Here is a 26652-nt window from a genome sequence, read left to right as displayed (position 1 = left end):
TTGAGATAATTAATACCTTCTGAATATCAATTTGCCCAATTTTTCAAGAATTTTACCACTGAATATCAGAAAAATTTATATGTACACATTCTAGAACAATCAGAGATCACAATTCGCAACCATCACTGTAATTTTATCTCTACTGTTACAAATGTTATTGCCATATCTTATGTGGTGGTTATGAAGCTCAAAATTCTTATCTGCTGAACGGCTGTGCTGCCTTGGCTCAAGTGTAGTTCCTTCAAGATGGCCTCAGAGGCACGTTTCTTCCCAGCATTAAACATGGTGATTACTTCAGCAACAGCAGTTTCCACTGAAAAGCGAGGCATGTTGGCTTTTAGGCACAAGCGACCACATTACGGAACAGAGGCCCTCATTTGCGTTTTGAGTTTTCCCTCTCTGACAGGGGTTCAACAACTCTGTCGCTGCAAATGGCACAGTTCACCACTAGTTTCACGGCCACTCCATATTACCGGTTGCCCTTTAACACGTTCAAAGGGCCATGGCTGAATTCGCATTTCGCGCACCAAAGCAGGTGATTTAGAGCCGCTAGGCTTAGAATCGTAAACATGGTCCCGCTCGCCGCTACTTCCGAGGAATCTCCGTTAAGTGATTGCTTTTGGCGGGTAGCTGATAACGAAGGCAGCTTCTGTAGTTCCTCCTCCGTGCGACGTTCAATTGTCACTTGTTCGGCTTTTGTGGTGAGAAGCGTGATGACGCACGCGCATTGCCCTCGACATATTGCTGGCCGTAGGCATCGCATCCGCGGTAGTAGCTTCGGTAACTGCCGTTCGCTCGCTGCCGCATGTCACTATGCTGATCGCCGTCACTGCCGATTCATCCGACACCACTTGGGGTACCAGAGAATGTCTCTTGCGTTTTTTCCCGAAAGCATGAGCCGTCACAAACTTCCGTCGACCGCCAGCCATCGTCGTGTTGCTACGGTGCACTAGACTGCGTCTAAACCACGTATAACATGGCGTCTCGCATTATCGAAGAAATGAAACTCATGGTTGTCCAATCAGTATTTTTCTTTCTTCCCGGTGCACTTGAGGGGAGCTGCGCTATTCCTTGGGCGTCTGAGACACCGGAGTTGTATTCATTGTATCCATCATCTCATCCGAGGCGGTGGATAGTGCCCGCGCAGAAGGCACGTTCGCAGGGATGTTGGGCCTATCTGCACAGGCAGTGGCCCTGGGGCTGGCAGGCCCGGGGGTCAGCTGGCCCTCTTTGGTGGGGAGAGGAACAGCGCTGGCTGTTCTAGCCGGGGAGGGGGGAGGGCTGATGGCGTGTCCACCGTCACACTCCATGCTACTTGGGATGTGACTTGGGCGGCTGCCAAATGATGTATTGCTGCACCCCGGTGGGCCACATCGGTGTAGGAAGGACTGGACTGATTGTGGAGAGCGAAACGCTTACATGCCTCTGGAAAAGATAGGTTTCATTTGAATTTCAGTTCTATGATTTGTTTCTCTTTTTTCCATGAGGGGCACAATTGCAAGTAGGATGGGTGATCTCCTTCACAGTTGGCACAGCGCATTGCTGATGTCTGAAGCGTGTTCTGATGAACTAAGCACAAGTATCACGCCCTCTGCAAGTTTGTGACCCATGCCCAAAACAATGACACTTGAAGCACCGACGCAGATTTGGAATGTATGGTCTCACACGAGGCTTGCAGTAGCCGGTTTCTATTATTTCATAGTAGGTTGCTGGTTCCGAAAGTAATGATTGTGTGCTTGGTCGGTATTTACTTGTCATCTCGCTTTAATGTTATCCTTTGCACTTTTACTACGTTCTGGTCTTGCCATCCTTCTAGTAGTTCGCTTTCACTCAGTTCGAGAAGGTCATCTTCTGAGACGACCCAGCGCACTGTGTTTATGGATCTGTGTGGGCCCACTGAGACTGGAATTTCCCCAAATGCTACTAGTTTCGGGAGTCTGCCATACTGTACTTTGTCGTGAAATTCGAGAAGAAGCTCACCACTTCCCATCTTCATTACTTTATTGCCTGGGCCAATTGCTTCCGTGAAACATTCCACAACAAATGGTGAGATCATTCCGACTGTTTTGGTATCATGCTGACTGTGTACAATGTGGTACTTGGGAAAAGATTGTTTTGGTGTCATGAAAAATGTGACAGTTTTATCGGTGCGCCCTGCCCTCTCTTGAGGGAGTGATGAGGTAATAGTGGAAAGTCACTTGCCATATAGCGTTAAAAATTTCTGCGGCGATGGTGGCCACCCACCACCGAGCCCCACAAGGGGACGCTACAAGGTTTGAAGAATACCTGAAGACGCCAGCCATGCTTCGCCACTATAACCCAATATAAAACACCCAAGGTTGGATAATTACACTAGGTTAACCCTTGCCGCACAGAATACGGAAGTGAGGAGAAGTGATAAGACAGGAAAAAAGAAACAGCAAGAGAGAAAGCAGAAGATTGAAGAGGGGGTCAGGAAAAGGCGACTGCCAATTTCCTCCAGGTAGGTCAGTCTGGAGGTTCCGTCTATGTGAATCAGAGGCCAAAGAGGCCCCCTCAGCCAGCGGGCCTTAAAGGTCCAAACACCCAGCATCGGCTCAACCCCCAGGATACCCCTTTCCACGGACACGGCTAAGGCATGCACGGCTACACGCGAGAGGGTCCAACCCTCACGTGCTCGGGTATGTGGTGTCAAAACACACCAAACGCCTGCTGACGCAGGCACCCCTGTGGGAGGCAATGTTGGGAAGCTGTCCGAATTATTAGTCAGTGAGTGTAATTAGTGATTTTGTGCCACTGTCGTCGAAGATTGCATAACAAGGATTACTCACCAAGCTGAATTGGCCGAGAAGCTTGTTGTCACAGGCCATTTCACGTTCACCTTGGTGCACCTTAATTTCTACCTGTGTCTGCCCATCAGCAGCTGTAGAGAAAACCTGCAACAGCACAAACACTTGCCATGGTAAACATACCATGCAGGCACCACAGTCCATTAGGCACATCAGTCAATGAATCTGAGCTCAGTCAATTTTCTCCTCAAGGGAGTCATACCCATTAGGAGACGAAAAATTGCACATCACTGCTCAGAAACACATTTTACACTAGGCTATTATGTGCCTTATATCAAGCACCAAAAACTCAGAGAAAGAGCTGCCAAAACATAGCACCAATTTTACACGAGCTCATATCAGAAAAGCTTCTGACAATTACTCAAAAACTGCATAATCCGACCAAAACCTGCTTTTATGCAGTATGTGGTTCCAAGATTAACTATGCCGTACACAACTTTATGGTCAGAGGGTGCAAGGTAGATTTCAAGGATAGCAAGGTTTGTCTTGCATAAAAAAAGTTGACTGCCTACTAATGATCACATATAAATGACTCGGCTATTGGTACTAGAAATATCGTAATACTCTTTTTAAAATCAAGACAAGGGTACAAGGAAACACAAGGCTGCCACCTTTACAAATAAAGCTAAAATTTGTCAAACGTGGTGTTAGCCAGGAAACGGCAATTGAGGAAGCCACCAACCTGACTCTTCTTGGTAGGAATGGTTGTGTTTCGGTTGATTAACTTGGTGAACACGCCTCCCAAAGTTTCAATTCCAAGCGAAAGTGGGGTTACATCCAGCAGCAGGACGTCTGTCACATCTCCAGCTAACACGCCACCCTGAAAAACAAAAAGGAGATTAACTCCAGGGTGTCTACCAAGTCGACGTTTCCAAATTCCCTCAGTTCTCCATGTTTTTCCTGAGTGCCTTTGCAAAATTCCCTGAGTGACTCAAAACTGTTTTATGTCGAGACGGGCTGAAACCATGTCGCCCAGTGCTGTCACTCTCTAGTAAGCATGCGAAAAAAAAAAAAAGAAAGCAGACTTGATACTAAGGAGTAGTGTTTATTCAAAAAGAGAATAGAAGGGAGGGGTTAGTAAAATTCACAGCAAATAAAATGTTTTCGAAAAAAATTGCAAATCGAGTCTGACATTCTCAATAAAAAGGAGATGCATAAAGAAGCAAATATTTTCAAATATGAGCTATTTCTATCAACTGATAACAAGCTTAGTGGTACGAGGCCCGAACTTTGTCACAATTGAGATTCTCTCTCAACAGCTTGTAAGTCAACCTCAACTGTCCTGACATACTCTCAGTCCACACACAATGCCTCAGTGTTGTGTTTCACTGCTTTAAAGTTTATTTTGGTTTGGATGAGGGACAACTGCATCTCGGCTTCAGCCAACACCGTTTTTTGAGCTCAAGCTCCTTCAAAACGGTGGCAGCACGCTTCATTTCCTGTTCATTCCTCAATGCGTAGGTCCTTTTTGTTCTCGTGCCTTCTTCCACTGCTCGTTTGCCCCACGGACCATTTGAAGCACCTTTGCATCTTTTTGGTCAGTTGTACAGTCAACGTCCAATTTTTTGAACTCCAGAAGGGCCGAGAAAATGTCAGAAAAACCGGCCAGTTGGAAAAGAAGGTATGTCTTTTACTATTCTTATGACTCCAACCGCCACGGGCACATTCGAAAAAGCTCTGAAGGCCTGCCGGTACACATATTAGTCATATCGGTGCTCGAACTGTGACGGGAGATACCGCGTGCACGCGTATATAATTAAGGAACACATACTGTGTCCCGTGGCAATAGCCCCTTCCCACACTTGTTATGCTTCACCGCAATACTTTTGTGTACGCTTCATGAAGTAACATTTCTGTACAGAGGCGAAGCCGACTTTCGGGAACCGGCATTAGGCAACGCACAGTTTTTTCCGAGCTTCGAAGCCAATCGTGAGGACCTGTTCATGGCCAATCGTAGAACTCTGTTGATACGTTCCTCGCTGCTGTGTTTTCCCAGATGCTACATCAGGTTTTCGCAGTCCCAACCTAGATCCCAATGCTTCCTATGTATTACGTTCCCCTTGATGCCGTCGCCAATCTGTAATGTTCCTGCATCTTATGTTGCATTTAAATGTGGTGGTCATGTAACTTTAGCAGTGCAGCCAGCTTGCATGCTGCAGCAAGTGACCGGTGCACTGCAACTAGCCTCTGGCTCACTGCAACAAGCTGCCAAAGTCTGCAGTAAGTGACCACTGTTTGCCATCGAAGCTGCACAAGTTAGGTGCTGCACATGTGCACAGATCAGTTGGCAAAATACCCAAAGCAAAGTGTGCATCAGTTAAAGCCTACCGGGAACTATGCACACTGGGCCAGATCCACAAAGTGCAACGTTGCACTTATTTTAGAGCCAGCAAGAGTCTCATGCTTAACATAATCACTGGATCTATTAAGTCAGCTCTGCCGCAATGGAGCTGTGTTATGCGGTGAAGCATAAGCTAAATATTGCAGCATATTAGGAGTTGAAAGGGGCCACTGTCGCAAAACATTGTACATGTCCCAGTCTGCTCGATGGGGCCCAATGAGAGATTGCACAGCCGCATGACATAGCTGGTTGCTTGGAGACTATCGATCCCACCTAGATCCCGCTGGGCCAGCTTGTCTGCCAGCCGCTAGGCTGGCTCAGTCACCACCGCCGCTGCCACCACTGTTCCTCACGGGTTCGCATGATCCGCAGCGGCGCAGCAACGCATCTCAAACAGCCCACGTTTTTCCTGTTGTAAGCAATGTATTTTGGCCAGGGAATGTTACGAATTCATACCACACCAAAATTCGTACCAGCCGTGATCGTATCACCGGGGTTTTACTGTAGTTTTCACAGTGTCAGCTTTGCACATGCCACTATTATATAGTATTTCGGTGGTCCGTGGCGGCAGAATCTATGGAAAATGGCAACAGTGCAAACCAAGAGCCAACAGCGACGATTTCGTGAATAGCTCAAGCAGTGGCCACTTTTGAACTGATGGGTGCAGTCATTAATTTTGGGGCTTTCAATATAACGACCTTTCAGAATACTGAACGATTTTTGGCAGTCCTGCGTGATTTGTTATATCGAGATTTGATTATTTCCTCACCTGAATTGCAGCACCTACAGCAACAGCTTCATCAGGATTTACTGCTTTGCTCGGCTGTTTTCCGAAGATTTCCTGGACTGTTTCTTGAACCTGAGGAGCAGTACAGACATAGAGAACACCATCTGAGAGAATATTATTTTGCAAACTGAGAAGCTAGATTTAACAAAACAGCATGACACAATACAAACCATATTGCATCAGAAAGCTCAGTTCACTTTCTCTGCAAGGAACATTACGTTCCAATTAAGAGACGAAAAATATTAACATCACAGCTTGCTGCTTGCAATATGAAGCCGAGGACAGCATAGAGGAAGTTATTTGTAGTTTTTATTTGAAATGTAGAAATTATAAGGTAAAGGGAAACGAAAGTGCACAATAACTGGCCACCAGTGGATGTCGAACCTACAACCTTACACATGTGTTGCACAGATTCCGCAAGCAGCAGAAGCGATGCTTGACTATTTAAAATGACGTCGCACTTCACCACATCACGTTAAGGGCATTGAGCTGCGACGCCAAATGGCTGCCGACAACAAGGCCTAGTGATGTCAGAAGGCGAAGTCTTCACAGCACATACAGCATGGGAAGTCAAAAGCCCCCGCAACACAGTGACGCTACAGCCTTCTGATAAGCAGCAAAGAGCATTGTTGAAAAAAAAAATAGTATGGGAACTTGCATCAACGGCAGCAATAAAGTAGGAGTCAGATTGATTTGATTACGGCCGCGGTCTGGTCAACAGCCTGTTTGATGAACCATGCTTTGCGATTGTCAACTTGATTAGATAAACTAGCATTTGTACATAAACAGGCAGTTCAGACTAAATTTCTAGGTGTTTGAAGTACAGCACTTTGCAAATAGAGTCAATCCCGGATATATCGAACTCGAAGGGGATCGCTAAATAGTTCGATATATAGATAATTCGAAATAAAAAATATGCTTGTCAAAAGCTTCTCTAACAACTCCACACATCTCAAGGCAGTTTCCCGTTGCCGTGACTAATGGGAACTTACCAATCTGTGCCTCCAAGGTGCGTAAAAAAACAAAAGACACAGCGCGATGACCAGAGCACTTTATTTCGGAAGAAAAGAATCTGTGACCTTCGCTCGCTTTTTCTTCTGCAACATCAAGTTCATTAAGCTGTCCTCAAGCTTGTTGACAGTGTCCAAATGAGAAAGGCCAGCTCCTTCCATTGTGCCATTGCATGCATTGACGAACCATCCTCATCAGGCATATCCCAAAAATCAGGCTCCCAGAAAATTGGTCGTTCACTGCACACTGGTTAACTCCTAAAGCCAACAACACGGCGTCAAAGACAATTCGTTACGATTCCTCTCTTTTACTGAAGCCAGCATTAGCGCGACTTTCGTTCCCTTTCAATAAAATTACAGCTAATTTTCCCTGATAGAAGCACAAATTCCCAGAGTATTTCCAGAATAATAAAAATCCCCGAGAAATTCCAGTTTTTGCGGTTGGTAGACAGGACCCTGCTTTTTATATTTGACAAGGCGGACTTGTTTGTATTTTCTGGGGTGGAATTTTATGCAGAATACAACTCTGGACAGTTTTTTTACGTATTGCCTTCCTTCTAAAAAGTTGAAACTGAATGCAAGTTGTAAGTGCAATTGCAGTGGTTTTAGTAAATGTTTTTCCTATGAAACAACTAAAATAAAATATTACTCCACAGTTATTTAGTTGGGGCACACAGATGCTCAACCGTATTGTCATTCTGGGACGGTAGTTTTTGTGCATAACCCTAGTTACTTGAACCTTTCAAGAGTCATAACTCCAAAAAATTATAGAATAACATTTGGCACCAAGCCTTATACTACTGCTCTAAACATACCTTCCGATTTTCATTAAAACTTGGCAAGAGGACTACAGTCGCTGACTAATTTTTCGGACTCCAAAAATTAAGCCTTGCTCGATTATTCAATCTGCTTCGCTGCACCGCCATTCTCCCCATAGACCATAATGTATAACAACTGCCGAAAGTTCGGACACGTTGCAACCTCTCATCTGATTTTTCGGACACTCCTTAAGCCAACTCGATCGAAAGCACCCAGCACCAACTCTGACCGGTGCATGGTTCGACTTGCTGAACGTCACTTTTGTTTTGAACGGAGTCTCCTTGCTGCCCCCCGAAGTGGCACTACTGCAAATCCCCGCTCATCATCATCGTTTCAGCCTGGTTCGTGGCTACAGCAGTTCCGGTCTCAGCTTAGTAAGCCATGTCAAGACAATCCAGCAGCTGATTTGTTTTTATGCGAAGCATATTACGAGAGCGCAACCCAGCTCCTCAGGCGCGGCGGGGTCGCCTTGAATACCACGTGACACTGTGACGTCACGACAGAAAAGAAACGGGGCTCCAACTAGCGCCGTCGCTCGCGGCGTCGCCCCCCGCATCGGACGCGGTGAGCGTCGAGCAACGCAGCGTTCGGCGCGACAACGAAATGTGCGCCTGAGCAAGCACCGCACGCCTGAGCCGACGCCGACGACACCGGCTTTTCTGCGACACGAGCTCCTTAACGCTGTCGCGTTAAAATAAAGGCTAGTATGCTTCGCATCCTGGGCTTAACCTTAGCTAAGCCACAGCCATTTTTTTTTGTGCACGACGCTGCGAGTAGGCCACGTTTTTCTTTTGTGCGACTGGTACAGTCGACTCCCTATAATTCGAAGCCGCTTAATTGGAATTTTCGGTTAATTAGAAGTGATGTGCTGGTCCCGTCAGTTTTGCATGTAATCCTATAGAAGAAATCGCTCGATAATTCGAAGTCCTCATCCAGTAATATTGTTTAATTGGAAGTTAATTTTCAGCCGGGATCCCCGATGTGACCGTCATTCTTTGGTAGAATGTGCAATTTTTCAAGTGTTGCAACAGTTCCGTGCTCCGCGTTGGTGTCATCACCACCGCAGCCACCCGCAACGCCATCCTTATTGGAGCGGCGCGATTATTCATTGCCACGGCTGCCGTGGCCTCCGCGTTCAACTCCGACGGGAGGCGAAGCGGCTCTCGCCGGAGGCCACGCGCGGCTGCCGCTTGTGGCCGGAACTGATCGCGGAGGCCACGCGTGTGCCATAGGTGCACGCAGCCCTGCATACTGGCAGTGGCGAGATTGTGCGAGATTAGTCTTGCAGCGTGCGCAGCGTATGTCGAGGCGTGTGTTGGTCGAGCGCCTTTCTGCGGGTAGCTCGTAGGCTAGGTTGTTCCACGGGTGATTCGAAATTGACTGTACCTAGACGCGCAGTTTATAGCCATGGCAAACCATGGCTCTTATCGCACGCTCGACCTGGCAACGAAAGTCGAGGTTTTGAAGGAAGCTGAGAAGGGAGGTGCCGCCAAACAAGACATAGCGCGGAAGTACGGGATCAAGCTGTACACGCTCTCAAACTACATCAAGAACAAGCACACAATAATGGATGCATTTGAGAACGACAAGTTCAAGACTTCTCGGAAGCGAATGCGCACCGGCGCTTACCCAGAGTTGGAGAAGGCTCTGCTGGTTTGGATTAGGGAGGCCAGGAGCAACAAACTTCCTCTCAGCGGAGACATCGTTGCGATGAAAGCCCGAACGATTGCAGCAATGTTGGGGATCGATGACTTCGTTTCGTCAAATGGATGGCTGGCGCGCTTTAAAGATCGCCACGACCTGGTTTTCAAGAATGTGTGTGGTGAAAAGGCATCCGTTAACCAGGAAACATGCGCCACGTGGAAGGATGGAAAGCTGCGTGAATACCTCACCGAATACAGACCGGAAGACATCTTCAATGCAGATGAGACTGCACTCTTCTATCGGCTTCTACCAGAGAAGACCCCGACATTCAAGGACGACGACTGTGCTGGGGGCAAACGCAGCAAGGAGAGAGTGTCGGTGCTGATCGCGGCAAACATGACTGGCACAAAACGATGTCGGTTACTTGTGATCGGGAAAGCCGCGAACCCGAGAAGTTTTAAAGGCGTGAAGACGCTGCCTGTGGACTATGAGGCGAACAAAAAAGCGTGGATGACGGCCGAAATCTTCAAGAGCTGGATAAGCAAATTGGACCGCAAGTTTGCTGCTTCGAACCGCAAGGTGTTGTTCCTTGCCGATCACTGCAGTGCTCACGTGAATGTGCCAGCCTTGAGTGCAATACGCCTCGCATTTTTGCCTGCAAACACAACGGCTGTTTTGCAGCCAATGGACCAAGGCACCATCAAGAATGTTAAAGTCCTGTACAGGCGGCACCTCCTCGAGCGCATGATTTTGTGTATGGATAGCTCCACAAAGTACGAGGTGAGCCTGCTTAGTGCCATCCACATGTTGGCGCGAGCATGGGATCGTGTGAAGCAAGAAACAATCGCAAACTGCTTCAGGGCTTGCGGTTTTGTGGCAGCTTCTTCGGAGGATGCCTCTGAAATTTCAGCGGAAGAAGCGTCAACAAGCAAGCTTGACAGCACTGATTTTGGTGATGCTCTCGGGGACGGCAATTTTGAAATTACGTCGCCGTAGACAAGGCAGTCGAAACGTGCGGTGCGCTGACGGATAGCAAAATTGTAGAGATTATTCGGCCCCAGGAAGCGACCGAGGAAAGCGACGATGACGTTGAAGGCGAGTCGCAACCTAAGGCTGCCGATGTAGCTGCGGGCCTTGCTCTCGCGGAGCGCTTCTTTGCCGCTGAAGGTAACGTGGAAGAAGCGTTCCGCCACATCTACAGCCTGCAGAACTTGCTTTCGGCAGCGCAATTCGGCAAGAAGAAGCAAAGCAACATGACCGACAATTTTTCTTAGAGAAAATACTCGATTTCGCCACAAATAAAGTGCTGTTTTTTGTGTTTGTGCTTAATTGGAAGTTCGTTTAATTCGAAGTTTTTTGCGGTTCCCGTGAACCTCGTATTAACGGGAGTCGACTGTATCAGCGTGACGGTGTGGTGATGTTTGCTTTGTGTGCTGTGTAGAGGCTGCGGTGATGCAACGTGGCATATGGAAACATAGCATCAAGTGTCCAATGGCACCGACAGTGCCCGCGCAAACTGCACTGGGGAATGCCGGCAAGCGGGTGCCGGGAGCATAGGATTTGTCGCCTTCCGATGTGCACACTACTGACGCCGAAAGTGTTCTGCTGAGACCTGTGCAGTGGTTCCGGACACCGTCTCATTTGACAGTTTCACAGATGCTCGCACTGCTGTACTGACATGCACAGAACTCGATGACGGCGAGATAATAAAGCAGTGACTGTGCTTTCAGCTGCCTATAGCGACCGTACGACCCTCTCCGAGATTCAGGCTTATCTGATTGCACATAAACAGAACAGTGTGCAATGGTGCATTCACGATTTCTTCAAGCCTACTGCCAGGCCCGAATGAGTGCGTGGAAATAAACAATTTCTTTTTTTTTTTCTTAATCTGCTTTTTCGGACACCTGTTTATTCGGACATTTCTGCAGTCCCTGTGAGGTCCGAATAAACGGTCAGCGACTGTATTTCATTAGCACATATAATTTTAAACAACTCTGGAAGTGTGTAGTGTTTACCTTTGGCATCCTTGTCATGCCACCAACGAGCAACACTTCCCCAATGTCGGTGCGCTTCACCTCTCCATCTTGCATGGCCTTCTTACACGGCTCCACAGTTCGCCGAATGAGGTCTCCCACAAGGCCTTCGAACTTGGACCTCGACAATTTCAGTGTCATGTGCTTGGGGCCAGACTGGTCCATGGTAAGGTACGGTAGGTTGATGTCCGTCTGCAAGAGAAATTAGCAGCATGACACAGAATCCTTAAGTAACAGAACAACTGCCTATGGCAACATGTGAATGAGCTATGCAAGCACTCAAATGTGATTAAGGTATAGAAGAGAACAATCATGAGCAAATGTTTAACTTATTAAGCGTGACAAGATAGTCACACCACAATTGCGAACATGGCTGACCAAATCACACCAGTTCCACTTATAGGTGGAGTTGAATGTGTTGCTCTAGTCTAGACACTTGTAAGTTCCACACTTGGTGCCTTGCTTGCACTGGGACTTTTGTATTTAAAAACTTGATGAAAGTTCACGTATGCTGTTGTATTCATAAGCCGTTTCACATGTCTTATTTTTAGAGAGCACGACTGTAATAAATGGCCTAAAAAAGGTTGACTAGCCCCCCCCCCCCCGCCATAGAGAAAAAAATGAAGAGCATACTCCATCCAAGTAAATTAGATATTTAAATAGTTCACTTAACTGAAAAGTGCTCCCACCCCCTTAAAGCTACCATATTTATTCAATTGTGAATCAGGTTACATTCAAATAATGGCAAAATGAAGCATTTCAAGAAAGGCATTCTAAACTGTACTTTTCTAGCGTTATGTTGGCAGCCTGTAATCTTTACATTTCGATCCAATCCATAGAAAAATTGACACAAGTCAAAACTTGTTCTTTTGTCAGTGTTGGTACAATGGTACGGTTACAGTGCTGCAATACCCTGTGGCCTTTCACGCTTCAACTCCACTCAATCGCAACGTTACGGCAACACAGCACATTCGGTATGATGTCCATGGCAAGAGACGAGCAATTTCGATGGCCGAGGGGCATGAAAACTACGCCACAGCTCGGTGGCTTGACATCAATGAGTCCATTCGCATGTATGTGGCAGGGCGAGGACGATCAGAAGGGCTTCCACGGACCTTGTTGTCGCCGCCTGGTATGGCTTCCCAGATGAATTGTGGTTGTGCAGGCTTTTAAAAAATGCTGCATCTCCAATGAGCCCAATGGCATGGAAGCGACTTGATTTTGGATGTGAATAGCAACAAAGGAAGCTTTGCCTCTGATGATGATGATGACTTACGAGAACTCGTTTCCAATGGTTACTCCTTGAATAAAGATACCATTTCTTTTTCCATTCACCCCAAGTTACATTAGTGTTGTTTTTTTCCCCATGACTGGAAAATCACCCCTCGTGTTACATTCCAGTAAATACTACAGTACATAATATTTCCAAACGATCTCCACCAACTATTTGAGCTTGTTTCTACGTGTACCAAAACAAATTTAAACTGGTAACACAAACAAACCCGTGAAAGTGCAAAGATAAAAACTGCCACAGCACCTGAACTGATGATGAAAGCTCTATTTTGGCTTTCTCGGCTGCCTCCTTCAAGCGTTGCATAGCCATGTTATCCTTGGTAACGTCAATACCTTGCTGTAAGACAAGATAATGCAATACTGATAAGCACAATTAACACTACAAATATAGTTACATCATATGAACCAGAAGAGGGCTACCTCACGCTTGAATTCTTGGACAAAAAACTTGACAAGGGCATTATCGAAGTCTTCTCCACCAAGGAATGTGTCACCATTAGTTGACTTCACTTCAAACACACCCTTTTGGATTTCAAGCACAGAGATGTCGAAAGTGCCTCCTCCCAAGTCATAAACAGCAATGCTAGGGGAAAAGGAGCCATACTTCAACCAAAACTGCTCAAGTTCACCACACGTACACCTGTATTTAATAGTGGATGATTACCAGCAACAAAAATTCTTTAAATTAAGTCTTACTTTAGCCTTTGTAATGTTTTTTGCTACTACATATAAGCCTTGTATTGAAATACTTTAATGCATATTGAGCTCAGTCTGTATTTTCCTTAAGGATTGTTATTCCATTAGGAGACGAAAAATTTGACATCACAGCTCAACATTAGGCAGATCCAAGAAACAAGAATAAAAAAGTCTTGGACGATTCCCGGAAAAGAAACTCACATTTTGTCATCAGTCTTGTCCATGCCATAAGCCAAGGCTGCAGCAGTTGGCTCATTGATGACTCTAAGGACATTAAGGCCTGCAATCTGGCCTGCATCTTTGGTTGCCTACAAAATAGTTTCTACTTATGTAACTGGCAAGTACAGTGTATTCACATAGGCAAAGCACACACACAAAAAATTACTGAACACTTGCCTGCCGTTGGGAATCATTGAAGTATGCAGGGACGGTAATGACTGCATTCTTGACATTATGGCCCAAGTAACCCTCTGAAACACAATGCATACCTTTATTGCAACTGAAGCCATACAATACAATATGCATGCAAAATGACAAATGAATGCCTAGAATTTCTAACCTGCTGTTTCTTTCATTTTCATCAGTACAAAAGCACCAATCTGGCTAGGGGAGTACATCTTCCCATGCGCCTCTACCCAGGCATCTCCATTGGAAGCTCGCACAATTTTATACGACTGGGTTTGCCTTATATACATATAAAAAAAAAGAGAAGCCAGGCAAAATTTAGAACACATAACATTGTTCAGCTCAAGTAACGTCACAGACACTCACATGTCTTTCTTGACCTCAGGGTCTTCAAACTTTCGACCAATCAGCCGCTTTGTAGCTGAAAGTGTGTTTGAAGCATTGGTCACAGCCTGACGCTTGGCTGGCATGCCTACTAGCCGTTCTCCATCAGCTGTAAATGCCACTACTGATGGTGTTGTCCGTGACCCCTCAGAGTTTTCAATGACCTTTGGTGTCTTTCCTTCCATTACTGCCACACATGAGTTGGTGGTGCCCAAGTCAATGCCAATAACAGCACCTTTAACTTGATCAGATCTGAAAAGCACATGCATTTTACTATACATCAGTTTGGCATATAAAGATGACCATTAATACCATGAAAAAGTATGGTAAGAATAGAATTGCATGCTACACAATATGCAAAGTTCCACATTCAACACCATGCTAGCATAATAGCAAGCATGAAACGAAATCCATTAAAAAAGTAATGCTAGTGGGATGGACCAGTCACCCACCTGCACTACATTTTCCCAAGTGTGCACCAAGAAGTGTCAGCTTATTGGTATTTCTGTTACAGAAGGTTTTAAGTCATACTTTGAAGACAGTCACCACGAAGCCCTATACCACCCTTCTCCAACACTACATGAAACATTCCTATCAGATATACAAGGCACTGCATCTAAAAATTTAATAACAACAACAATCTGAAAAGTTAGCAAAAGCAATACAGCAGGTTACGACAGCCATAGAAAAAATTGGTGCCGTTGTCCTAAAGCCAATAGCACAGATGGTAACATTATTAGACTTTGCTGGCATAAGGTTGCCACTAGGACCAACCGTAAGGTGGAATATAAAAGCCATGAAAATATTGTGCAGCATGAGACCAACATCTGGAGGCTGTGCTCACCTGCTTGTCTGCGCAACTGCTCAAACTTCACACTGCTCACACCAGCCATTTATCATTAAGAACAAAGTAGGGTAATCTTTAAGCTGGATGACAAGCATCTTGTATGCAAATCAGGTGTTGGAAATGGCACTGACATGCAATTTTTGTTCAACATAGTCACACAGGGGACCTAATAGTGTATTGCAGTGTTCTGCAAATATGTTTGGGCCACAAGCAAGCTTGAAAAATGCTTGAGAAATGTGACCATAAACAATTTAAAGGGACACTAAAGGCAAAAATATTTTAGCTACATTTATAAATAACCCTTCTACAAGGTCAAAAAAGCCACTCTTACCATGACACCTAGGCTTGGTAAAACCGAAAAGACGCAAAAACGAAAGACAGTTGGTGCTGCTGCCTTTAAGTTCCTGCACCAGCTTTCTATAATGTCACCAATTTTCACAGTGCCTGCTCAGGCCTAGTCAGATTTTTTATTGGTAAACGTAGACTACATAGACTACATTATATTCCAAAAAAAGCCAAAGGCTGAACTAACCAAGTTTCAAGCGCTTTTACAGAGCCATAACGTTCCACTGATGTGTGGGCTATGTGGTTATTGCAAAAAACCAAAAAATAAAAGAAAATAGTAAGAATGAAATTTTCAATGCCACTGACCAGGTGACAGCATTAAAGAAAGTAATCATCTTGCCCTACCCACACAAGATTAGTCACAATCTGAAAAAGATTTGGAACCAGTTGGTGTAGATATCGCATTCTATGCTCCTTTGAAGCTCTCTAGTTTGCGCACGAGGGTAAACGCGGATACGCACAAGACTCATGGGTGCGAAAAGACCCACCCAAAACCATTTGTTCCTTGTATTGAAGGGGTGGTTTACTGCATCCTGTTAGACTGTGGCAAAGAGTATGTGGGACAGATGGGCAGGTGCATCAACAAACATTACGTGAGCACAGGTTCAACATGAAAAAACAAGCCCTATCAGGCCACCTTGCCACACATTGCACAACCTGCGAATGCAAGGCTGTTTTATCACACTTAATCACTGACCACACTCCCTGACCAGCTCACCAGAGAAATGGTAAGCTGCAGAGAACAGGAATAGGGATTGTGTTAGTTGCCCGTCAGTCTCCTCATCAGAGAAAGACATGTTTTTGTTGCATTAGTCGCCTATGTTCCAGTTGATCTTGCTGGGTTGATTTGTTTGCGTCTTCCTTCTCCCTTCCTTTTGTGCAGTGATATATATATATATTTGCTCTTGTGCAATAAACACTCAGTTGTTAGTGCTGTGTCCCATCTTTTTCTTTCAGCGTCCATGTGCTTCTGTACTACTGTGTAAAAAAAATGGAAGTTTAGACTTCATTTTTTTTCTAACAATCAAACTATTGTGAAATTAAGAAAAATGGAGTCCTGAAAAATTACTTTGTTAGTCTAAAGTGAGTAACTGCTTCTCTTTAAGGTCCCTTTACTTTAAGCTTGGAGTATATGCCAGTTGAACTCAAGGCAGTTCAGGAGAATCCCTAATTTGTGTACTTACAGCCATGAATGTTTTCGCTATGCGGTACAGTAGAACCTTGCACTATTTTAAAGTGAAGCTTTCTTTGCTAACCCTACTGTAATTTCCTGAATGTGGCTGCTGCTGTCTTGCCAAACATTTGACACTTTGAAAAAAAAAAATTTAATTATGCATCAATGATGGTATCGAACCTCGGCTCCCAGCACAGCAGTGTAATCTAATGCTCTAACCATCAGGCCACAATCACACTTATACTTCTATCATGCTAATGCCAACTAGCTCTTTGAGATGATTACGACCTGTCATATTGTGTAGCACAGGTGCACGAGAGCACATGCATAAACAACAATTTCCTTTATACCAAAGACGCAGGAATAGAATGGGCAAACTTATAGCATTTTATTAACGCTTCACAAAAACTTTGCTTTACATAGATTCCAAGATATGGGTTGAACCTCCACAATTTTTTATATCCACAGCATGTACAGTGCTCAATGATTAAAACACAACACTCAAAGCTAGTGGCTGTTGGCGCTGTTTGCGCCACAAAGTAGCACTGGATGATCGCTTGGGGGCCAAATGCAGTCATGATGCGTCACAAATGCTCTCACTTTCATTGTGTCTATACAACGCTGGAGTTCGGTGTGCCTATTAGCAACCAGTAGCATAAAGAACACTGCGCTCAGAGTACCATTCAATTGCGGAGCACTGTACCTTCAAAAACCACTGTCAACAGTGACTTTCCGAGCTCTCTGGACATGCATTAACGGAGAGGTTGCTTTAGCCCATCAAAAACAAACAAAAGAACATTACTGCCACTATTACGAAAGATGACCACATGCTTCCAGCATTTGTGTTGGATGCAATACTATCTAGGAATTACCACTACGATATTGCAAAGTGCAAAACTGGTAGTGACAATATGTCATGCAACTAGGAAGCATGTTGTACACGTCTAATTAAAGCATATATTGCCATAACATGTAGATTTATATGGATAAACATGCAAACATGATGCATGTGATTTGCATCAAACATCCACATTACTTTCTCAGATTTCATATTTGTCAAATGGGGTGGGCTGTTGAAATTGGGCGGTTCAGCAACACAGCGCCATGATAATCAATTACCACGTGCACAAGAATTTGCACATAAGAAAATTTAGCGTTGATTACCAGTAACATCCGAGCTCTCTGGACATGCATTAACGGAGAGGTTGCTTTAGCCCATCAAAAACAAACAAAAGAACATTACTGCCACTATTACGAAAGATGACCACATGCTTCCAGCATTTGTGTTGGATGCAATACTATCTAGGAATTACCACTACGATATTGCAAAGTGCAAAACTGGTAGTGACAATATGTCATGCAACTAGGAAGCATGTTGTACACGTCTAATTAAAGCATATATTGCCATAACATGTAGATTTATATGGATAAACATGCAAACATGATGCATGTGATTTGCATCAAACATCCACATTACTTTCTCAGATTTCATATTTGTCAAATGGGGTGGGCTGTTGAAATTGGGCGGTTCAGCAACACAGCGCCATGATAATCAATTACCACGTGCACAAGAATTTGCACATAAGAAAATTTAGCGTTGATTATCAGTAACATAAAGTACCCCTCACCAGGTCTGGCCATTTTGAGCTGTCAAGCGCAGTGCATACAATGCACACTAATCACTGTCTGCTACACATTACATCCCTATGCGCCGTGCTTCCAGCCGGAGAGTCGACGTCAATCGCACAAGTGCACCTATGTACATGGCAGTGCTCTGACGCCACCCACAGTGACGTGCGACTTCCGTGAATTCAAGACAACAGTCATTTGTTTAATATGTTGCTTCGATAGACAAATTAAAGTTTGGAGAAATAAAACATACAGACCGAATGTCTGCACATTCGTCTGTGCATGTTTTACTTCGTACCATAGCAAGAGAGATGTACTTCTGTTCGGTCTGCTTGTTCCCAAGTCTTGCAGTCGCACATGCAGGCAACTAAACTCATTTTCTACCATGTTCCAGCACTGCAATCATGCTCTTTCATCCTTTTGCATCTGCCTCAGTGCTTGTGATTATGGCACTGACTTACAGATTGTTTTTCATGGCCACCACCATATTGCGCACGCAGTGACACCATCTATGGGCAGTTGGCATGCTGGCTTGGGCGAGCACTCCGTCTTGTATGTCAGGTATACGCTTGGCGCTAGCTTTTGGTGTTTGTTGTCGCGCTCAGGCGGCCTGTTTAGTGTGACGTGGAGCCTTCTACGTTCTGCGAGAGGTACTGAAGTGGTTCAAGTAGGCATGGCCCAACTTTCTGCTGGCGTTGAAGCGGAGGGAGCATGCAGTGCGATGTGTGCACGCGTTTGAGCTTACAATCATCCCCGGAGATCAATTGTGAATTTCTGAAAATTCCATTCACTAATGTTACCTTGTATCAGTATTCTCCTTTAGTTCTAAGCTGCAATTTAGGAGCTATTAAACATATGTGACGATCGTAACAGTGTGTGTACCATTCTGCTACAGTAGACATGCTGTTTCTTTTTTAGAAGCGTTCACACTGTTAGCTGTAGATTACATTGCGCGACTACTTTTTTCGGTGGATGAGGTTTCCACCCATGAATAGAAGCTTTAGTAATACCAGCATACTTTACAGTGTGAATTACACATCTCCAGCAAAACGAGAGTTTACGAACTGCACGAGTGTCCAAAGCAGTGGTAGATGCTGGATTATAGATATCTTTGCTGTATATAGCGCACGGTCCAAGCATACAACATCATCGTTTATAGATCTATAAACGTGCAGCACGACCCTGCAAGGTTTTATTACGACACTAGCCCATTTTCTCTCTTTTTTTTCTGAGAAAGAGGATGACAAACGACCTTTTTTTAGTTTTGTTCATCCCATTCTCTACGACTCACTGAGCCATATTACAACAATTTTCTCCTCATAAATAGCCGTCGCATTCTTTCTATGCGATCCCTTTCGGATATTACAGCCTTACAGCACAAAAAAGGCAATGCCAAAGCACATAGCTTATGTACGTATCATGCTGGTTCCCCAACCGCAGTGACCGCTGTGTTGAGCAGCGCCATCGGCCTCACACAGCAGGCTAGCGTAGACATATAGTGATTTCAAGTCTACTAGACTTGAAAAGCTTGAGAACGATGCTGGTGTATCACATATATTTGATAGATGTTTCGGAGTTGCCTTAGGTTGGCCGTAGACGAGCACGCGCTCTTATGTTTTAGTTCCTGCGCCAAGTGATCAGATATTGACCAGGTTTTCCATTTCCTGGCAATACACAGATGCTGGTTCTCTTCAGTGAATTAAAACCAATACACCCAAAATAATTCACAACACGTACACACTATGGCTGATGATGCACATTACATGTTTGCACGCCCAAGACATACATTTTCCACATATTGTAGTTACTGATGCACCGAAAGGCTACACACTGGTTCCCCGACAACCTTGTACGAATGGACATTGCATAAATTTCACCAGGTACAAGCTAAAAAATCTTGAAATCGTCCCAAAGCATGCGACAGTAATACTTTCAAGCAGCGCTGTGCTGGATCGCACAAGCCAGAGAGGAGGAAAGGCTCGCAGCGCGCTCTTTCCTCCTCGCCTGATCGGCGGAACGCAGCGTGCCCACAATGCTCTGCCTACTGAACATTGCTGTGGCACGCAGTTCAGATTTGATTTTGGATGTTCACGTAGACGCCACTAGTACTTCTCTGATTTTGGCACCTACGACACGCCAAACAAAGTTAAGGTTGTCCTCAGCAAGCCGCAGTGTGCTCAGTCAGCGGACTTGTTGCGGCACCCTGCAGTGTCTGCAGCATCTGCACTACGTAGCAGACCACAGTTACAAGCATCTGTAGTGCGTATGCACAGCGTTCGCTTTGTGCACAATAGGGCTAGAGTGCGTACTAGCGCTCATATGCTACAGTCTGGCCATGCTACATGAAGCGGACCGGCTTTGCCCTGCACCAGATTGACCAACGGATAGTAGCCACACCCAACTTGCACATTTTGAAGCGATAACAATAGCTCAATACGAAGTGAAGGCTGCCAAGCCATCTAGCCAAGAGTGGCCAGGAGTGGCAGGCGTGCAATGTGGTCTCACCTTAGGTTTCACTTGGTTCAAAGCTACTTGAGTGACCAAAACGACGTCGAAATTAGAGAGACCCGACGGCTGACATTGATAAGCAGGGCAACCAAAGTTTAATTCCTATACAGGCAGCTGCGGCCGTGCGTGAGCAGATGATAGCCTGCTTCTTCCGGAAGTTTGTAATTATTACAGAAATTCGAAAGCACATTTCCGCTTACTTCAGCCTGTTTATTAAATTCCATCAATAAATATACAGCAACAGTAGGAAGAAGCGCACTGATCCAAACACTCCTCTTGATTGATGTCAGCTATTGGCCTATAGCAGCTGCCTATGGGAATCTGCTATATTATGAAATAAAGCAGCCGAATAAAGTGAGGAACAGGCTTCTGTTGAAAAGAGAGCACTTGAGAAAAAGGTGACTTCGTGCTTTGCTTGCGAGCTGCACACGCCGCGCAAGTTCAGATGTTTGTGCTAATATGGAACCCGGAAGTGTTATGTGAATAATCTGCCCTACTCTGGACACAAGGTTGTCGAGCTACACGACTGCATTGCTGTCATTTGGTTCATGCTTAGAGAGCAGCTAGACTTTCCAACCTTGGAATTTTAAAGAATACCACCAAAGCAAAAAAAAATACAGAAGTGTAGTGAAAAGCTACTAGCTTAATTACTCATGATGTTGACAATATTAAATATTTGCAGGCTTTGTTCTGTAAGGACGCTGTGAAGAGGCACTCTGTTCTATAGTTACAGTGGTAAGAATCTATACCACAAGCAAAGAAAAATGTATATGAATTTTACTAATGGAACATTCATCTAACAGCAGCCAATACACTGACACATGTAACTGCTCAAATTTTTGTAAGGGTTACAAATTTGAGCTTGTTTTACAAAAACGTAAGTTAAAGGTGCTGAGGAATGGGGCAGTGCCAGATGGGAAAAAAAAAAGACACATACAAAAATTTTCACAGTGTCGCTATTGCTGTATTGGTTTGAGACAGCACTATTCTCCATACATTAGCGGGGCACTTGCTCTGAGCAACACTATTCAGAAAAAAATCTTGAAGCATGTGAAATCGGCAACAACGAAGTCGCTGGAAATGTTATGTGATCTTAAAATTATGTGTTGTGTGTAAGTCTGAAGGATAATTACGTCAACAAAGTGTCTACATACCCCAAAAAAGGGGTGCGCTCAGAGCAAGCTTTAATAGGACTGACAACTGCAGAGAAAGAGTGACGAGTTTTTGGTGGAAACGGTTTATGTAAGAATTTTAAATTGACAGGGAAAGTTGTGAATAAGGGTATGTCGTGATGCTTTGCAGTGGAACTGTAGTACTAAGGCTAGATTATTACCATGTGACCACAGATTACTATACATAAGCCGGCTGTAATACACTCGAACATGCTGTTTATGGTTTAGGTAGGAATGAATTTTAAATTAAAATGGAAAGTCGCAAAGAAGGGTGTGTCATGATGCTTTGCAGTACAACTATGGTGCTAAGGCTAGATTATTACCGTACGACCACAGATTACTGTACCTAAGTCAGCTGTTAAGTGCCCAAACATAATGTCTAATACCACCTTCTTTATATGATATAGGCATTAGAGCTTTATTCTATGCTTATTACTATTTAAGGAAAGTTCACGCTTAGAAGTGGCACAAGTGTAGCAGCTCTCATTTCTAGGCACCACACATTATGCTCTTTTACATGCTAGTTTATATGGATGCATCTCTTGATCATGCATTTGAGCTAAAGCTGTTCGCTTCAGCTCACTCAGATTTTCAAAAGATGACGTGCTTCCGAGCTACAAGCTGAACTGCACATCATCTGCAAAGTACAGTTCAATGTAAGGAAAATGGCATTTCATGTTCGAATCTTGGCTTTGCTAGAAAGAACTTTGCTTGACTTTTCTGTTCATGACAAAGCAGTTGGACAGGAAACCACAACAGCACGTAGCAGTTATTGCGTAAATAATTCAGCTGTTCAAGAAGCTTGAACTGCATGAACATCACTTTTATAAACTAAAGATTCATTACTGACAGCTAGAGCCATATTTGTCTGCTTTCCACCAAAGCCGGCTATACAATCGGTATCGTGCTCACCAATCACCATTTCCAGCTACTGCATGCGATTGCTACTGCAGATTGAAAAAGTGTGAAGAAAAATGTTTCATGGCGTTTTCAACGTTACCACCGCACTATTGGACAGCCAACTAATAAGCTTTCTGTTGGGAAAAATGAAGAAAAAACTTCGTACCATAAATGTTATTGATCCCTTTAAATAAACTATGTCTACCATAAAATTCACACATTTTCAGTATATGTATCACCTGGTTTTGATGCATCAATCTTATTTCACTCAACGAACATGTTATTATAGAATTAGAGATGTGTCCCATGTGAGTGTCGACTAAAGAGGCCTGAAACATCTATTATTGGAACATGAGGAGCAAATGTGAATACCCAAAGGAATTTTGGAAAGGAAGTAACCATCTATTCTTGAAACATGAGCAAATGTGAATACCCAAAGGAATTTTAGATATGAAGTAGCTATTCTGCCGGCAGTCAGGCCTTGCTGAACCCCAGAGTCATGGACCAGTGTGCGTTCGAGCTTTGGTGTCCCTGTTGCCCCTTCAGTGTCCTGGAGGCACCACCAAACTACCAAATAATGACATATTCTTTACTTAGTATAAGAGAACTTCTTGGTCAAGTTGGTGGGATTTACTAAACATTGCTTTTAAGTTCTACATGGGACATACAGAAGGAAGGACACATACAACGCAACAAGTACTAATTTATTTAACGAAACAAAACAGAGCATAGCACAATTTTTGCCCATGCACCACATGAGATGATGGCATGACAGTATGAAAACAGGTAAACCATCCATGCCATGCCATCTGTATTATGCTGCACACACACAAAAATTGTCCTCTGCTGCCTTGCTTCATTTAATCAGTTGGTAGTTGGCACTTCGCGAGTGTCTTTCTCTTCGAATGTCCCATCTAGTGCCAAGAACACTTTACACTTAGTAACTTGTACAAATTCCACACGCAAAACTAAGACATTTCTGCGAACCAACAGCAAAACTTCATTTGAAAGATTCTGGCGGCTGCCAGCAGAATATGCACACCCTTTTTCTAGAGGTTTAACATGAACAATTTGGTGCAAATGTTTGCTTAGTTCAACTCATCTATAACTCCCAATGAAATCAAGATTTCCATGTTAAGAAAGAGAAATGCCAGAAATACAAACCTATAGACATGTTTTGCTAAATCTATGGGTTGTGTAGGAGCATACAGCAGCAGTAGCATTAGCAAGTTAATGCTAATGATACTACTAAACAATATCCTGTGTTGCTTAAGCTATTCAAACACAAACTTGCATAAATAGGAACAGTGCAGTTAACAGCAAGTTGTCAGAACTGCCATATAATAATGGAGAAGAGTAGCAGGCATGTCACGAAAAGCATATCCTTACTTGTTCCTAGCTTGTTGAACACGACCATTCTTCTCTACAAGGTGGTCCTGCAAAGAAAATTACACTGACCTAAGTACTTGTGGATCATGATGCCAGTGCAGTTCTGCAGGCTAGCACATTTTTTTTTTTGTATGTGTTAAACAGGTACGCCCTGTAAATAAACGCCAGCTGGTCATGCTTTGCAAGAGCATGGTTAGTGTCCCTTACTTTTTTTGTTTTACATCGGCTGTGCTTCGTTCAGTTCTGTGCATGCCAGCATGTACTCCCCTGAGCATAAGCATATGGGCCAGGAATTTCGCAATGCTGTTTTCCACCTATGAATGTAACTTGAAACTGAGGACTGCAGTCCAAACTTAACCTTGCGAACTTTCGAGTACACTCGACACTTTCAGTATGCACGTCTGAATGCCGTTTTTTCTTTTCTTTCCAGCAAGCCAGTGGTCCGTATTTTTTACATGGCACTGTACTTCTGCACCATACAATAAATGAACAGGTAACAAATGAAAATGTTAGAAATGCTACGAATCTCATTAAAACAAAAGTTGCTGCCGAGGCCTTCTGCATGCAGTACCTCACCCTCAGCAACATTTGTTATACAAAGCAGGTCTAGTTTTGAAAATATATGCCGCACAACACGTGGCGCAATGTTTTAAACGCTATAAACGATTACGTTAAACAAAAATACAGTACACAGCCGGAAGGCATAACAAACATGTTACCAAGAGCTATGCAGTACAAAACTCTCTCTCTCTCTCTCTAAATACATATACATAACACCATTATTCGAAGCCGATTTGTTGGGCGTGTTCAATTAATGTAACATGCGTCAAATATAAGGTGACTCGGTATGGCTAGGAATGCGGTACTAAAGTACTAAACATGAATTACGGCCTGACAACAGAAACTAAAACTGCACGAGCATATAGACATCAAACTGGGCATCGAGACATATCGGCTGTGTGTCAAGCAACATGCTGTCGCTGGACACTACTATTCAGGGCACGTGGTTACAAATAATTCGCCGCTTTGCACTAGATAATGAAGTTTTTTTTTCTTTTTCTTTCTTTCAGAAAGCGCTCCGTCTATAACTCGCGAACATAGCACGCCGGCATACAACAGTCATTGCGTCATATTTTCACACTCGATGGTGTTGGCTTAATAATGTACAAGGAACATCGACCAAGTAATTCTGAATGTTCGTCAAGTAATTAAACCTAGGCATTATCAACATACTTAAAACGAGATTTCATTCGCACTTAGGTCTTCGCACTTAGGCCTACAGGCTTAGCCTTGCAGCACACTCACCTTGGAAGAAAGGGTGACAAAGCTACGTCGCAATATACATTCCGTGACAGAGTTAGAGCCTAGAACTGAGCGGGACGATATTCTTGCTGCGTTAAGCATTTTGTCAATTACAACTTTGGAAATCTACACAAATTATACAGCTAGGCAAGAGAGTCCTGCGCTCCAAGCTCACCACACGTGCGTGCGTGCGTAGTGTGCAAGTCACGTGACGTCAAATGGCGATGTCGCTCAAGCTCAAGCTGCTCGGCTTGGGACTGGGGCAGGTCCATGGCTTGATAACTGTACTATACGGTTGATGAGTCAGAGCAGAGCGCAGCACAGCCTGGCTCAGCATGCTAGAAGCTGGTAACCGCCAAGAAAGTTCGAGAAAATACATTTGGAAGACATCAACTGAAACCGCGCTGAAGAAAAAAATATACTTCAAAGTGTTGTTTTCACTGGCTTCACCTAACGAAAAATAACAAAAACATAGACGTTTCGCCACCTATGCGGGTGGCATCGTCAGTACACAATGGCAACAAATGAGAAATACATCCTATTTATCTATGAAACTGCCGAAACATCCGGCAGGGGACCACGGTTAGAGTTACGTTATGGTTACGTGAAGATTGATTACGGCGGATGAACCATGATTCTACGAACTTTCTTGGGCCCCATCGGTGTTCCCGTGCTAGTGTGGTTACATTGTTAAAATCGAACATGTGTCCCTTTGATAAGCAATGATCAACAAATTCTGTCTTGGCACGTGTAGCATGGGAGGCTTTCGTAGCAGCTCTTAAATGTTCCTTGATACGGGTGCGACGTCGCCGCCCCGTCTCGCCAATGTAGCTGGCAACACAGTCCGAGCAGTTGACCTTGTAGACGACACCACTTTGTTCGTCCGGAGGTGTGCGGTCCTTTGGCTTCGGGAACACGTTTCCCAACGTGTACGAGGGTTTGAACACAGTTCGAACACCTAAAGGCCGTAAAGCCCTGCGCACTGCTTCTGATACACCGCGGACATACGGAATGCACACAAAGGAAGCTGGCCTTTCGGCCTTGCTCTCGCGAGGTTTTTGCATGCGGCGCTGCGTATCATTGACAAAGTGCTCAGGGTAACTCCGTTTATGCAAAAGAGTGGCAACATTCGTTAATTCTTGCTCC

General features: G+C 44.4%; 1 protein-coding gene across 2 annotated transcripts in view; it reads right to left on the bottom strand.

Moving 5' to 3' along the window:
• Hsc70-5 (Heat shock protein 70 cognate 5) overlaps nucleotides 1-25900 on the bottom strand; it is a 49003-nt gene extending 23103 nt beyond the window's left edge. Inside the window, exons 1-12 of one of the 2 annotated variants that reach the window (XM_065426710.2) lie at nucleotides 25510-25900; nucleotides 24205-24251; nucleotides 14223-14492; nucleotides 14011-14135; nucleotides 13848-13921; nucleotides 13653-13759; nucleotides 13176-13338; nucleotides 13000-13092; nucleotides 11445-11654; nucleotides 5939-6028; nucleotides 3511-3648; nucleotides 2811-2915 (exon numbers count right to left, since the gene is read on the bottom strand). In XM_065426710.2, the coding sequence (XP_065282782.1) occupies nucleotides 2811-2915; nucleotides 3511-3648; nucleotides 5939-6028; nucleotides 11445-11654; nucleotides 13000-13092; nucleotides 13176-13338; nucleotides 13653-13759; nucleotides 13848-13921; nucleotides 14011-14135; nucleotides 14223-14492; nucleotides 24205-24251; nucleotides 25510-25608 (1521 nt within the window). In that variant the 5' untranslated portion in view covers nucleotides 25609-25900. The remainder of the gene's footprint in view (nucleotides 1-2810; nucleotides 2916-3510; nucleotides 3649-5938; nucleotides 6029-11444; nucleotides 11655-12999; nucleotides 13093-13175; nucleotides 13339-13652; nucleotides 13760-13847; nucleotides 13922-14010; nucleotides 14136-14222; nucleotides 14493-24204; nucleotides 24252-25509) is intronic. The other variant, XM_065426711.2, reaches the window with a different exon arrangement.
• Nucleotides 25901-26652: the final 752 nt, after the last annotated feature.

The sequence above is a fragment of the Dermacentor albipictus genome, chromosome 1, assembly GCF_038994185.2.
Source record: "Dermacentor albipictus isolate Rhodes 1998 colony chromosome 1, USDA_Dalb.pri_finalv2, whole genome shotgun sequence".
NCBI lineage: Eukaryota > Metazoa > Arthropoda > Arachnida > Ixodida > Ixodidae > Dermacentor > Dermacentor albipictus.
This window is presented reverse-complemented; position numbering and strand designations above follow the sequence as displayed.